This window comes from Electrophorus electricus, chromosome 7 (genome assembly GCF_013358815.1).
Source record: "Electrophorus electricus isolate fEleEle1 chromosome 7, fEleEle1.pri, whole genome shotgun sequence".
Taxonomy (NCBI): Eukaryota; Metazoa; Chordata; class Actinopteri; order Gymnotiformes; family Gymnotidae; genus Electrophorus; species Electrophorus electricus.
In genome coordinates, this window is record NC_049541.1 from 13,884,872 (window position 1) to 13,899,642 (window position 14,771).

A 14,771-nucleotide genomic window follows, 5' to 3' on the forward strand; every position below is an offset into this window, starting at 1 on the left:
AGTATCAGTCTTTAAATCAGTTTTCCTGTCCAAAATAATCCCAAACTTTGACACTGTGACAAACTATGATACTATGACAGAGCTATGTTTTGGGGTTTTTTTATCTCCAAAAAATGTCTTGAGGGTTGGAGCAATTAAATTCAGAATTTCCAAACATCCTAAGGTCTTATGAGAAAACCATACAAAATGGAGCGTCAGGATTGTCCTAGGGCATCCCCGACATTCTACAGTTTTAGGAACCTTTTTGTTTCATTTCTCAAGTAGTCATTTTAAAATAAACTTATAGGCAAAAGTTAAGGCATCCTTCTGTAACTGACGACCAAGATATGCCAACACAGTCGTGTGAGTATTGTGATTATACATGGGGACAAGTGCTAGAAACGGCAGTGCTGTGGTGTCTGGAGAAGGACAGTCCACTAATGTAGATCAATAAGAAGAGTGTAGGACATTTATTCTTTCATCCTCTACATCAAATGGAAGGACATCCTAGGTTATTGAGTCTTTAAATCTCTTTGGCAAAGCTAGTGCTGAGTAGGGAGAGTTTAAGAGTGAGGTCATTCAGTAGCTAAGTGAGCAAAAGTCCAGACATAGGAAATGGCTCTTCCTCAGAACACTCTCTTTCTAATCAGGCAGGCTCATAATCAGCTCGCCACTGATTATGAAGCTGCCAAAGCGAGGCAGAAAAATGATGAGAAGGTGTCCTATGATTGTCTCTTAGTTTACTGAATGAGACCACAGAAACACCAAGAGAGAAAGCATGAATACTTAACTGCTGTAGTCTACTATTTTAGCTTATTAGGTATAATTATTTTGGTAATCGATTTTCCATGTGTTCTGGCCGTGATGATACTGTACACTGTAGTTGCATCTTTAGTCACAACTCTGAGTGCATCATAAGGCTGGAATGAAAATTAATGCTTAGAGCAAATAATACACATAAGGATGCTCAAAACAAGATATTAAAGAGTTCTTTTCATTGCAAATTTACTAAACACCTCATCATGTTTATTAATGGTTTTGCACTTAGACCCCACTGTTCTGGAAATATTTGTATCAGACTTGGTTTAAAATTAACCTAAAAAACAAGCGCTATTCAAACAACTAACCATGTTACTTACTTAGCTGATGAGAAACTGCTTCTCTCAAATTAAATATTCAATAAATCACATTCCAAGTAAAGATAAATCACCTAACTTGGTAAATACCTTATAAATTACACATATTGGGTAAACTACCAAACGTTATTTATGCAACTAGATGTGATAAATCAAGTAGAGGCCAGAGCCAGATATATCCATAGCTCAACATTCACTGTACATCTTATGCCAGCAAGGGGCAGTGTTTTTCTTAAGGGGACTTTAATGAGCCTGTCCTGTGGTTAAATATATCTGCCTGCAGGTGAATATAACTCCCTGTAGATGTCCCCATGGGAAGTGAAGTCATCCTTTCATGAGCAGAAACACGTTTTCTGATTTACTGAAATCAGGGTAACATGAGACTCCGAACATTTTCATCTTATCACAGCACAAATATTTAAAAACTCTAACAAATGGAACTCACTAGTTTGCCAAATGCAAAAAAACTGAGCGAGGGCACTGCAAGACAAAGTCTTGGTAACCAAAATATTACCTGAGCTCTTTGATTTTGTATAAAAGTGCACTACCTGTTTAAATCCCTTCTGGTTTTTGATGTTAGTTGGTTGGTTGATTTGTTTGTTTGTCTGGTTTGGTTGGAGAATGGGGAGCAATCGCCACCTCCTTCCATTACTGTGCATGTATCACAGCTTATCATTTCATCTGCAGTCAGAAGTTGGGGGGGGGGGGGGTCCTCCAGAAAGACGTATCTCTTTTGTAAGATCCCACCCACTGCTACACAGCCTCCAGTCATATAAGAAATTACTGGAGAGAGGAAGGACCTGTTGACTGAAACTGCATGCTCCCAGGAGCCTCCAGATGAATTACTATCTACAATTCACATCAACTCCACGGATACGCTAGGCTTGGATAACGGCAAGGTCTATTGCAAGGTAAGGCAGCACCTTTGAATTCTTTTCATTTTTGTAAAATGATTTAAGAGTCTTATTTTAAAAAGGTGCAATGTTTCTCTGCCTGTGCCACAGACCCATGGCTACTGAGCCATCACAAGGCCTTGTGGAACAAGGGTCCTACCCACAGCGTTTAGCATTCGGCTTGTCTTTGGGCTACCAGCGCTCCCTGTTTGAAGATGCCCTAAGCCTACCTCTGCACTTCAAGCAGCCTTATCTGGAGCCGGCCTGCGGTCACAGCTATGGAGGGCATCTATCATGCCTGCCTTTCCCTGAACACCTGGCCACATACAACTGTTCCTTTGAGCCAGCGTTCATTCGCAAGCGCAACGAACGAGAGAGGCAGAGGGTCCGGTGCGTGAATGAGGGTTACACAAGACTCCGGGAACATCTGCCCCAGGGGTGCGAGGACAAGAGACTAAGCAAGGTAGAGACACTACGTGCAGCCATCAGCTACATTAAACACCTGCAGAACCTGCTGGAGTTCCGGCTGCCTGACACCATGGTATCCACATCTCCCGGGAGGGACAGAAGAATTGAAGATAGCACAGGGCTCTCTGAGTGCAACAGTGACGGGGAGTCCAAACACAGTCTGAGTGACAATGGGGATCCATGCTACTGAACAGACTTTACCACACAGAGGGTTCATGTGAGGGCATATCAACAGGGTCATTCTAATTCATGCAGTCCATAATGATTTGGATTATTTTATTAATAATTACACAGAGGGTATCAGCTGATCCCTGAATTGAGATCAGACGAAAAATGCATAAAATGTCTTTTTTTTAAAAATGTATTTTTCAGTGTAGGATAAAGTTCATTCTGTTATTGCAAAATCAATCTTTATGGTTTCAACAATGGAGGTGCAAGAAAGAAAGAAAAAAACTAAATAAATATATATATATATATATATATATATATATATATATATATATATATATATATATATATATAGTCTCACCTTTGCAATAGTGGTGTGTGGGTAAAATTTGGGAAGACAGGCTAGCAAAATAAACATAAACAGGATATGCATCATCTTTCATGAGTCACTAAAATAATTGATTATTTTTTTATAAACACATTCCAAAGGCATGCATAATGCAGTGGAATTAATTCAAATAAGTGTTGTGATTTAAGGTAGGCCTGCTATAATCTCAGGTTAAACCAGACGGGCAAGCTATGCTACCCATGACACTGCAAGTCTCTTTCCATTACCCAAATCTCTAAACAGAACTTGGATAAGATTTTACCTAGACTGCTTAGCAAGACCCCTGATAATCATCCTGGTGTCTTCCCTTTCCTGAGAAAGTGATGGCTGATGAAACACTGTAAAATGAGTCTGTTCCTGGTGGGAAAGGGTCATTGGGCACTGATTGTTCTTTATGCCTTGATCTTAGTGAGCTCTTAGCTGGAACCCTTTTCAAACAAGATTAAATTACTGAGACCATTGATAATTATGACTGACATCTGTAATTACTAACATTGACATTCCCATCATATTTTATTTTATTCTTCAGACTTAATATTTGCAGAGGAAAGTATAAATATACTGAGGAATATACTTGTAGAAATATACTTGTAGATTAGTACAGTAGTCATTAAAAAATTTGGTCATTTGGAATAAATCATGTGGGAAAAAACAAGACGTTTCTCAATTTTCCCAGCTGCTCTAATTATAGACAAGGTCATGTTCTGCCACTAAATGGGAAGTCACATCTTTTCTGTGTGAATCCATCAATCAGGTCAGTGTACCGAATAGGTGCTCCCAACGACTAAACCAGTCGTGAACACTGGGAACCAACCTGAGATCTTCGTTCACAGATTTCTTACACATCAGTCCCATGCATACCAGGTCTGGAAACTATGAACTATATTACTGTTATCTTCAAATAATGCATGTAAATATGAAGCATGATGCAATAAGACAAGCCTCACTGGGAAAACAGAGGTGTGGAAGTGTAACAGCAGCTCTGCCAGTATATCATTTATAACTGTTAGATTCCTTTGGTAACATGGCAGTAGCCACAAAGTCAGAAACAGCCTCTGACATCACCTCATCAATGCAATAAGGAAAAGAACTTGACTATGACTCTACACACCAATATCATTCTTAGCTTAATGATATGGGCCGATTAAAATTAAAACACATTTTATTTTCTCTGTATGTGGTTCCCAGGAAAAAATGATTTGATCTCTAGAATAGACTATTACATTATTGGAAGCAGATTCTCTCTGATCTAGGTCATTTAACTTGATCTCAACTTGATCTAATGTAACTGATGTAGTAGATCAATCTCAAAGTATATACAATGGAATACACTTTACCCTCACTCAGATGAGGAAACCTAAACAATGAGCTCTTTTAAGTTTACCTAAATCATTAGTGAGTGTTTGGGTGTGTTTTATTAAAATCAAATCCAACTGTTTTCCAAGTTAAGTAAAATCAAGTAAAATGTATATTTACAGGTTATATGACATTGTTGATTTTATTCAATAAATATCAAAGTTTAAGCTTAAATTGTTATGGTAAGGTTACATTGTTAATTTAAAGGGAGGCAAACATAAGGATAAATGCACTAGAAGTTTGAAAGGTCCCTGCTTGGTAACATGAAGTATTCTCTGACAGCAAAATCACTCAAAAGAGCAAAAGTGTAAAGCAATAATAACCATCACAGAATATCCTACCACCACAGAACATTACCCAAACCAATACCCATCCTCAGATATTGTTATCTTAAATATCAGTGTGGTATAAGGGCAACCATCAGTGTGTTTCTAAGTGCAAAATGTTGATTAAAAGTAAGATTTGGCAGCACAAGAAAAACTTATCGCATTGCCCATCTTATGTTTGGTTCCCTGAAAGTGCTCTTCAAAGAATGTCTACAACCATTTTAATGGCTTTTATTAAGCAGGCATCTCTCCTGTTGACAGGAAGTGGGAGAATAGCCTAAATCAAGGGAAAAAAAAAAAAAAAAAAGCCCCCCAGCACAGCCTAAATCTATTCCCTGTTTATCCTTCACGCTTTGGCAGACCTGCATGGAAGTGGTTTGCATTTCCTATTGCCAATCAAACGGCCAATCCGCCAAACACCCAAGCGGACTGGGGTTCATCGGAGGAGTGGGGGCATGCCAGCAGAGCACAGAGTCAGCGAACCATTGAAGGACGAAAGAATGATTTTCACTGTCACGGAGGCCTGACAGGCCCAACAAAAGGTGTTTACTGCGTTGATGTGAATAAGAGCCAGTAATTAACACAGTTGCTGGTACCCTGGCCTTGATGCTTCAGTGCATACTGCAGGAGAGGCCTGCTGGGAGCTAGGAGCATTAAAGCTTGCATTAACGTCGATGCGCTGCTTTCTGAGATCTTTATCGGCCTCTGAATTCCTCAGTAGCAGATCTATAACTGCGGTTTCTTTTACTGCCACGTACATCCGTGGGAGACCATGTGTGCATGAGCACGACAAGGTGAAATGCGTTTCACATAAAGACATCAACAAGTAATCATCAGCATCTGTGGTGTGATCTTTGCTTTGGAAAGTTCATTCATGCGGCGAAAGGTAATAAGCGGAAGGCAATGTCAGTTCAATCATACAAATCAAACGTCTGATAAAAAGCTAAGAGTAAACAGCGATTGTGTAAATCACTGGAGTCAAGGCAGAAAAACAATTACAAAAAATAAAAACAACAAATGAAAATGTATTCACTGTCTAAATTAAATCAAGTGTAATTTACAACTTCCAAATATGATTAGAAGAAATAATTATGTACCTCATTTGTAATCAGATGGGTTGTAATCATTTATGCAAATATCTGTAGTATATCAATAAACAATGAGCTTGTGCTTAGTAAAACAATTTAGCACCAAAGCACTGTTAGCACAACAGGCCTCCTCACAGTTCTATTTGAAGTCTAGGTTTGGCTCAGATACTTCCAAGTACTCTCAGTCATCAATCCTAAACTTCATGACACATCAGCACTGATATATTATTTTTATAATAAAGTGCTTGTTAAAGGACTTGACCTCAACCCACAATTAAAAGACTTTGAATTAAAAGACTTTGTGAAAGAATGTCACTGTGGTCCACAAGTAAAGGACATTTAAATCACAAAATTTCAATATCTGCCCCAAAACCAAAGGGGATGCTGATTCTTTCTTGACGGGCATTTCAAAGTGCAGAGGAATATTTCACACCTCCAGGGCAAAACTTCTAGATGCCACCTCCATTTTATCAAAACCAGAATGAACCACCTGCAGATCAAGGTGTACATCCTCATACTATAAAGAAAATTAAAAGTTTATTCGTGTCTCTTTGCACCTTAAATAAGTGAGACATAACTGACCACCTGTTACAGTAGAGATCCCAGGCTTCAGCCTGTAATCTCCTGTGTCCTGGCTGAAGCACCAAGCTGCGATTTGTCACTGTAAGATGTGACTGAGCTCAAGCAGCTTGTAACCACATGCTGCAGAGTGAAGTCATGTTTAGTCTCAGTGTCTTTGCAAGAATGGCAGTGTCACAGGGCATCACTGCCCTAAATGTGTTTACACTTCTGATAGGGGAAGTGTCTGCACTAGAAGTAATGTGAAGATAGTTATCAAGAGCACTGAGATCAATGAGGGACCACCAGGGTTGGAACTGTAACATGTTGTGACACGCTCTTCCTCTGTTTGCAAGCATGAGGCAATTCAGGTGCAGTCTAGAGCACTGTTCCCAGTATCACTGGGGAGGCAGGACCCACTCACAGTCCTAAGCAGCCCATACAGACCCCATACATATTTCTGCATTTTCTCTGCTCACTCTCTGTCTCACCCTTCAGCTCATGAAGGGCCTGGTAATAATCAGGTGAGCTGAACCAGATACGTCAAACTAGGGAGATCGCAAACATGTGCAACACCTCTCGTGTAAGACTTTACCTTTTAAACTGAGAGAGGACATAAGAGTGTATCTTTGAAACTGGTTCCTACATTAAAAGGGCATACAGGCAATTAAACATAAATAGAAACCATACCAGAACGAAGTCCAAGATATGTTTCTTTTTTTCTTCAAACATGTGACTTAATGGCTCATCCCACTTTTTTAAGTGCTGACACATAAATGCTAATCACACACGAAATCAGTTATTCACTTTGGACAGTTTTTTCGGTATGATTTTAAAGTTAATCTTTATGTTAACTGTAGAAAAATACATATCTTAGTTATCACCATATAACCTTTCCTGTGACGAGGTTGTATTACCTTTTTAATGTTATACCATACTGCCCTCTGGCGGTGAATAATTACAGCGAAGATGTTCTAAGTGGAATTTGCTGTTTTGGAGTGCTTCTGTCGTGTCTGTTAGTCTACAGCAGTTTGGTTGATACGAAATAGAGAGACACAAGACATTATATAAACAGAATAATAATAAATTAGTTTTTGTTTTAATGTAGCAAGGAAAAAGTACTACAAAATCTCACATTCATGTTCAAGTGACACCTTCCATTCATACAAGCACTGACATAGTATAATTTTATATCATAAATGCCTCTCATGTACAGTTTATCAAACATATTTACAGTAAATGTAGAAACTGTGTATGTGTGTTGGGAGTCCTTAGTCAGAAGTAATATATGCCATCTTGTTGTTGAATGAGGATGTCTTTCTCAAGCTCCAACACAGAAATCTGACGATTCTTTTGACTCACCTCCTGAACGTAAAAACATCATCACAGTAAGGTTATACACCAACATTAGACAATCTAAATGCTGTAGCTTGACAAGGCTGTAGCAGAACTCACGTCATTGCTGTTTACAGCCCAATATAATTATGTCTGTCCTCTTGTCTTGTATTAGCTCTAGGCACTGACACAAAGAGTCAACAGAACTTTAAATCATATTCATAGCTATGATAAGAGGCCCAAGAATGGATTCTTGTGGGATACCACAAGGCAAGAAAGCTTGTTTAGATTCATAATCGCCAAGTGCAATAAAGTAGCCCCTCCTACTTAGCAAGCATCATCTGAGCTAGCTAAGGACCATTCCAGATAGCCCTAACCAAATTTCCAGTCTGGCTAAGATGATATTATCATTGACAGTATCTAATTCATCAAGATCCAGCAGCACAGATATTTTACCAGTATCATTATTCAGGCAAATGTCATTCAGCACTTTTAGAAGGGCAGTCTCAGTGTTATGATGCAGCTGTTTGGGAGTAGTCATAGCAACAATTTTCATTTAGAAATTTCAGAGCCAATTGCAGACAACATGCTCAATTATCATACCAGTGAATGGGAGCTTTGAAGTAAGTGTGTAAAATAATTTTAAGAACTGTAATCTTTACAGCTTTTAGCAGCCCAGGAAAGAAGCAGCCCAGGAAAGAAAGATTTCTTTCCTAAAGTATAAGCATCAGTGATGTTCTTGCTGATTTTGTCAGTCTTTACATATTTCTAAATTGCAGTTATTTAGTGTCTCTTTATAAATGTTATCATGAATTTGAACCTTAGTGCTCCTCTATTTATGCTCAACCTTGCTACATTCATTTTTCCATGCTTTTAACTACTTTCTGTTTTTAGTCCTTCTGGAGGACACCCAGTTATGGAGGAGACCCAGAACACCCAGAGTGGAGTGCAAGCCCCACAGCCAATTCGGTCAAAGCTTGGTAAACACTTCCTCCACAAAGCTGTGCTGAACTCCTCCCTGGGCAGCACGGGCCACCCATGGTGCCCGGGCCCCAGTGACCTCTCACCTGGGTGAGGATGGCATTGTTCCAGCGCAGCTTCCAGTCTGTTCCATCTCTTTGGTGGTGGGTGAGGGAGCTCCATGCGCAGCCATCGGCCAGCAGCCGGCCCAGACTGCCGTTAAGGCGCAGCATGTGGGAGCGCAGCATACATGTCCAACCCTCCTACACACAGGCACAAGGTCTGACTCCAGCTTCAGCCATCCAACCTCTGCATTGAACCCGAGAGCACTGCACCTTCGGTACATGTCAGTAATCCTCCTAGCATAACTGGCAAGGTCAAGTATGTTTCACTTGCATGCATACTTTGATCACTGCAGGAATAGCCTCTCAGTGGGACAAGCAACTAAACCATCACTAAAAACAAAAGGAAGTTCATCACTGAACTATCTTTCATGGATCTGTATAAACAATAAATGATGTACCTATTTATGACAAATGATACCACACATCAGGAAAAGCAACATAACCAGTGCTGTTGCATAGCATAACACAAATACAAACTCATTCCATGAGGTGTGTTCTCTAACCAGTTCTGTAGTACCAGGACAAAGAAAACCTACAAATCGTGCTCTGACATTACCAAAAAAAAAAAAAAACTTTATTATTAATCAAAAGTACAAACTACCTCTAAATTTTCAGTTCAAGTGCATGACCAATGGTCATTCATTGACTGTTGACTGTCAATACACATCAAATATATATCAAGTATTGCCCATCATGTATTGCTGATTTCATGAATTCGTCCAACAAAAAAAGTTCTCAATAATATGTAACCTCTTAACACTGTGGCCTCCAGAGTTATTACATGCTCAACCAGAGGCCTATAATCGCACACCCACCTCGGGCTCGCAGTCCTTCATGCTGATCCTGGCCTGCCTCTGTGGGATGTGCGCCAGCCGCCGCTGGTACCAGAGCCGGACCTCCTCCAGATCCCGTAGCCCCATGCACAGACTGTCTCTTTCCCTCTCCAAGGCTTGCAGCCTCTTCAGCTGACAAAGACACAGACATATCCATACATTCAGGCCAGCTTAGGTTGGGCACACAGTTACAAGACAAGGCTACAAGCCCAGAAGGAGGGTTTGCAAAGAAGTGGATTCCAATAGGAGTGTAGCTCAAGTTTAGAATTAGGTTGAATAGCTTCATGCTGCAGGAGATTATCTAAAGAATGCAACAGACCCTGGACTTGTCTATGGCAACCAAAGGGGACACATGAGATTAAGAAAAGAACATTTCAACTGAGGCTGATAAAAACCCTTCTGGCAAGCACTATATTCAGCTTCATGCATATCCTAATGTCTTTGCAAATATTAAGTCTCTTAATGTTTCTCTCTCATACACACATGGGGACACAAGCAAGCAGCTCACCCAGTGAAAGTACTGCAGCGCATCCAAGCTGTACAGGCTGGTTGGCAGGGGGACGATCACCACTGTGTAGTAGCCATCCTGCGCCATGTGGACACAAACACACACACACACACACACACACACGACACGCTTCCACACGCCAATGCGCACAGGCAGCCTCCAAAAGCACGGCAAGCAGCAGAATCAACTTGACAAAAGAGAAAGAGGAACAGGAAGTCCAATTTGGAGTGTGATTTTCCAGCAGAGGAGGGTAGTGACAGTACCAGGGAGTGGATTAAGAATGAGCCCCCACAGCAAAGCTCAGAGAATTCCATGCATCAGTGCGACAGCTGCTGGAATGGGTGTGAGCGAAGAAGACTAATGGGGGCTGGGAGTGGAGGGGGTTGGGGAACCCAGGTTTTGGGGGAAAGATGGGATGTGGGGGACATTTGCATGAGATAAAACACCCAAGTTCACCGTCTTGTTAATAATGTGCCTCTGAGCTGCAGGTGATTTAGGCATAATGAAACATACTAGCATGCTCTCTCTCTCCCCCTCACTCACATACATACACACGCACTCTGCTTCTTTCTGTTCCAACTTGTCAGGGAATGTGACCAAACCTGAGCTGAAATAATATTGCAGAAAAGAAAATGGTGTTAGAAGTCTGTTGTTTTTTTCTAGGTGCAGTCACACATGGCTGAACAAACATGCTGCTGGCTGGGCATATAGAATGAGGCTGGCCTGTGGCTACTGGTAATTCCAACAGTAGTCTGGAGGTGAAACTACTGTCAGCCTTTGGGAATAGGATTGTTTAGAAACAAAACAATGCACATTCTGAATGGTAAAACGCCCTTGTTCTATTGGAGCATATTATCTTGTTTAAACACACAAATCCAGTCCATTTTAACTTATTGACATGACAGACAAAACTGCTATGAGTAGTAAAACAACCTTAAATGAAAACAAAGGTTCCTCTATTCCACATCAGTTTGCAACTGACATTTCCTAACCTAGATAGCAGTATGGCAGGTGATTTACAATTGTCCAACTATTGCACAAAATATTATAGAGATATCAAAATAACCTTTGATTGGCTTCCTGGTCTTGCTGCCTACCAAATTAAAGCTTGCCTGACTAAAAAGGTCTGCAAAGGTGTTTTAACACGTATATTAAGACATTAAGCTAGCAAAGAAACTTCTTTAATTAGGGCCGACAACTTATGCAATGTCACGCTCTCAAGTCAAACCTCACTTTACCATGAAAGACGGTCATGCAACTGGAAGGTAGTAAGTAAACGTGAACAGCCATAAAAACGAAATCGTCTGATTAGAACCACCAGAGGTCAGTAAAGAGCTTCAAAATGAACTGCCATTACGCAAAGTAGCTCGATGACCTCCTTTTAAATTCTAATTGTAATTACAAGACAAAAAAAAAACTTTGGCACACAAAGGACACATTTAACACCATCAGCATTACTAGCAAGTATTATATTTTTCTTTTTCTACTTTTTTTAACTGATATTGTCACAAAGCAGCTTTAGAGAAATCTGGCTCTAGGCACCAATTAGCAAGCCAAAATGACAGAGGCGGGGATACTTTGAGTAAGCACAAGAAACCTTGAGAGGAGCCAGACTCAATAGTCAAATCTATCCTGCTTTGGGCAAGAACTGTGGAATTTGGGAAAAAAAATAAAAAATAAAAAAATAAAACCCTCCTCAGACTCCTCCCCTTCATAAAATCTATTAGACTTCAGATTCTTCCCCTTGATTAAATCCATCAGTCTTCAGACTCCTCCTCTTCATTAAATCCGTCGATCTTCAGACTCCTCTCCTTAAACCTATTAGTGTTCAGGCTCCTTCCTTTGTTCACTAAATCCATCTGTGTTGGGCTCCCCTTGTTCAGTAATTGCTTTTGTTGTGTTCTAAGAGCAAATATATAAACCTAAACGTAACAATAATTGGGCCTTAGGCAAAATAAATCAACAAGTCTGAAAATATATTGGAATCAAAAAAATAAGAGCTTTTGCCATCTACCAAACAACATAATATATGGTTCTGTTTCTTGGCCTTCTTTAAGGTCTTTTTACACAAAATCACATGCAGCTTAGTTCCTCTTCTCATTGTATTCTGTCTGTCGATCTCATTTTTGCAGAGCACTGAAACTGAAGCTCCTCTGAGGTGCACAAAGGACCCCAACTTCCTGCCCTGCTCTCACAAACAGACATAACCTAAATAAAAAAAAGATGCATTCACACTAGAAATGTGGATATCCCACACATCTAGCACATGGAACACTACTTGTCATGTACACAGGAAGCTACTTTAATGCACATGCTGACAGTTCCCCTCACTGGTTGCCTGAATCAAGCAAAGGAAACCTGTGTGTGTGTGTGTTTCTATATGTACATGAATGTGCATGTCCATCACTCCTGTGAACACCTATTACAGATGTAAAAGAAAATCCTGTATTTACTGTGTGGCTGCAGTGCACTAGGTTAGAGTCAAAGGCTCAGGTTCATTTCTGGATCAGCAAAATATATGTATGAGGGGACTGGCTGGAAGAACTAGGCCCAAGCACCATGTAGACCCGAGATGCCCACCACTCCCCACAACTGGGCCTGGCTTCATCTGGACACTCTCCTTAGCCCTCTCTATGGCATTGATAACACAGAACCAGCCACACAGCCTTGCCTCTCAGCACTGATGTACACTAACACACTTCCATGCACACACAGTTTTTGTGCAGCATCACTTAGCATACAGCCACACATATGGCTAAGAATATGTCTAAGAATATGCAATATAATTCTGAAAGAAAATGTGATTCAAGTCATTCATTCAAGTTCAGCAGCATAAAACATATGATAATCCTATATGAAAATACATTATGGGATATTTGTGAGGAGTTTGCATTTTATTTGGGTTCTAAGAGCTGCCTATTCACAATCATGCTGATGCAGCAAGATCCACACATGAGCATTATGACACATAAGCATTATGACAAAAACAAAAGATCAGTTTCCAGCCAAACCTCCCTACCCCCTGCATATGCAACCTTTCTTCCCTTCTTCCTTTTTCTCAGAAATGGAAGACTGAAGGAGAAAAACATTTCCCTCGTGCCCTCTACACCAAGACAAACACTTAGTTACACATGTCCATCCTTTAGCATGTTAGCTCCTCCCACACCCCCAGGTTCATTTCATTTAATACCGTTTTTACTTGGGTTCTTCCTCACTCTTCAGGCTGCTGACGGTACCCAGCTGCTCCAGCCTTCTCTTGTAATCAGACCCACCAAATTCCCCCACCTGTGCCTCTGCCAGCGGAGGAATTTGTTTTCCTCCTGCCGAAGGCCCTCCTCCTTCTGCTCCCCATGTCAGAGCTCTCCTCTCAGAGGGGCCGGCTTTCCCCCAACGCCTTAAGGACCTGTGTGGTTGCCATTACACCAGGCCTTCCATGGACGCTCTAGTCATTAATGTACTTTGTATGTCATCTGCAGTACAGCTTACTGTGGCTTTTTATTTAATCTTTTTAGGAGAAATGTGATTACAAGACACAGGGCAATATAATCTTTCGATAGTATGAACAAGCATGTAATATGGGAAATATTTAGAAAAAAGCCCATGTTGTATGTGTTTTTGTGCATGCACATGTGTGTCTGCACCTAGCAGTTAAATCTTCCTTTCTTTGATGCTTACATCACTTCCTTTCTGCACAGGCAAATAACACAAGTCAGACACCCACTTCCTGTAGCACCAAACCCACTTTCCTGCAGTCAGGGATGTGAATCTCTTTTTAAAATGTGAAAAAGTGGTCATAAAATCACCACAAAATGGTCACAATCGACACAAAAGTCAATACCAAAAATAACTCCACCAGGAAATTTTAGATTTCAGTTAATACTGTGTACTTTAATACTTGATGCTGTTTTTTTACTTCCCTCTATGCTGAGATCTATATCTTCCCAAAGTGATGTTTCCCGTCGTTCAACTTCATGATAAACAGTTTGGCATACTCTTGAGATACAGCCTAAGGGCTGCTTCCCCAGCACTTTAAACTCAACTATGTGTAGGAAACCATCCTAAAGTGTTTAAAAACAAAAGATTCTACAGACTTCAACCTGTATCGGGTGTTAAGTGATGCTTTGACCCCATGAGTTTGCTTGTCCAAAAGCAAGGGTGGGTTTTAGATAGAAAACAGAAGTGTAGATACCTGATCAACCATATGCTGAGAGTCCAATAATCCCAGTGGTACAGCTCCAAAACACACACAAATGAGACAGCTGCCTTTCCTGGACTTACAGCATCCATAAAAAAGATGGAATACATGTAAGTGAACTCTCATCTTTTATTTCAGCTCACATATTTAGCACCCCAAAATAATATTCTCCATACTCTGAACAGGCTTCATGCAGAATGCATCAAGATGAATTGTTCTATAATACAAACAGAAATAAATACAAAGGTAAATTTTAACAATCCCAAAAGACTCCTCAGTTGTGTACTCTCTCAAATTATGACCATGCAACTGTAAAAGCAACATGAGAGGAAACACAAAACTGAATATATATATATATATATATATATATATATATATATATATATATATATATATATATATATATATTATAGAACAATTCATCTTGATGCAATTCATCTTGATGCATTCTGCAT

At 40.2% G+C, this 14,771-nt stretch overlaps 2 protein-coding genes across 2 annotated transcripts; one reads left to right on the forward strand and one right to left on the reverse strand.

Moving 5' to 3' along the window:
* The first annotated feature begins 2,123 nt into the window (after positions 1–2,123).
* On the forward strand, positions 2,124–2,666 carry LOC113573549 (achaete-scute homolog 4). Its single transcript, XM_027003881.2, has one exon. The coding sequence runs from the start codon at positions 2,124–2,126 to the stop codon at positions 2,664–2,666; it is 543 nt and encodes a 180-aa protein (XP_026859682.1).
* A 4,771-nt stretch (positions 2,667–7,437) lies between these two features.
* sapcd1 (suppressor APC domain containing 1) lies at positions 7,438–13,401 on the reverse strand. The gene is made up of 5 exons (XM_027003907.2): positions 13,312–13,401; positions 10,122–10,728; positions 9,596–9,745; positions 8,763–8,918; positions 7,438–7,725 (listed from the first exon to the last, which is right to left on the reverse strand). Exons 2-5 carry the CDS (start codon positions 10,206–10,208, stop codon positions 7,636–7,638), a joined length of 483 nt encoding a protein of 160 aa, XP_026859708.2. The 5' UTR covers positions 10,209–10,728; positions 13,312–13,401; the 3' UTR covers positions 7,438–7,635.
* Between the last annotated feature and the right edge of the window lie 1,370 nt (positions 13,402–14,771).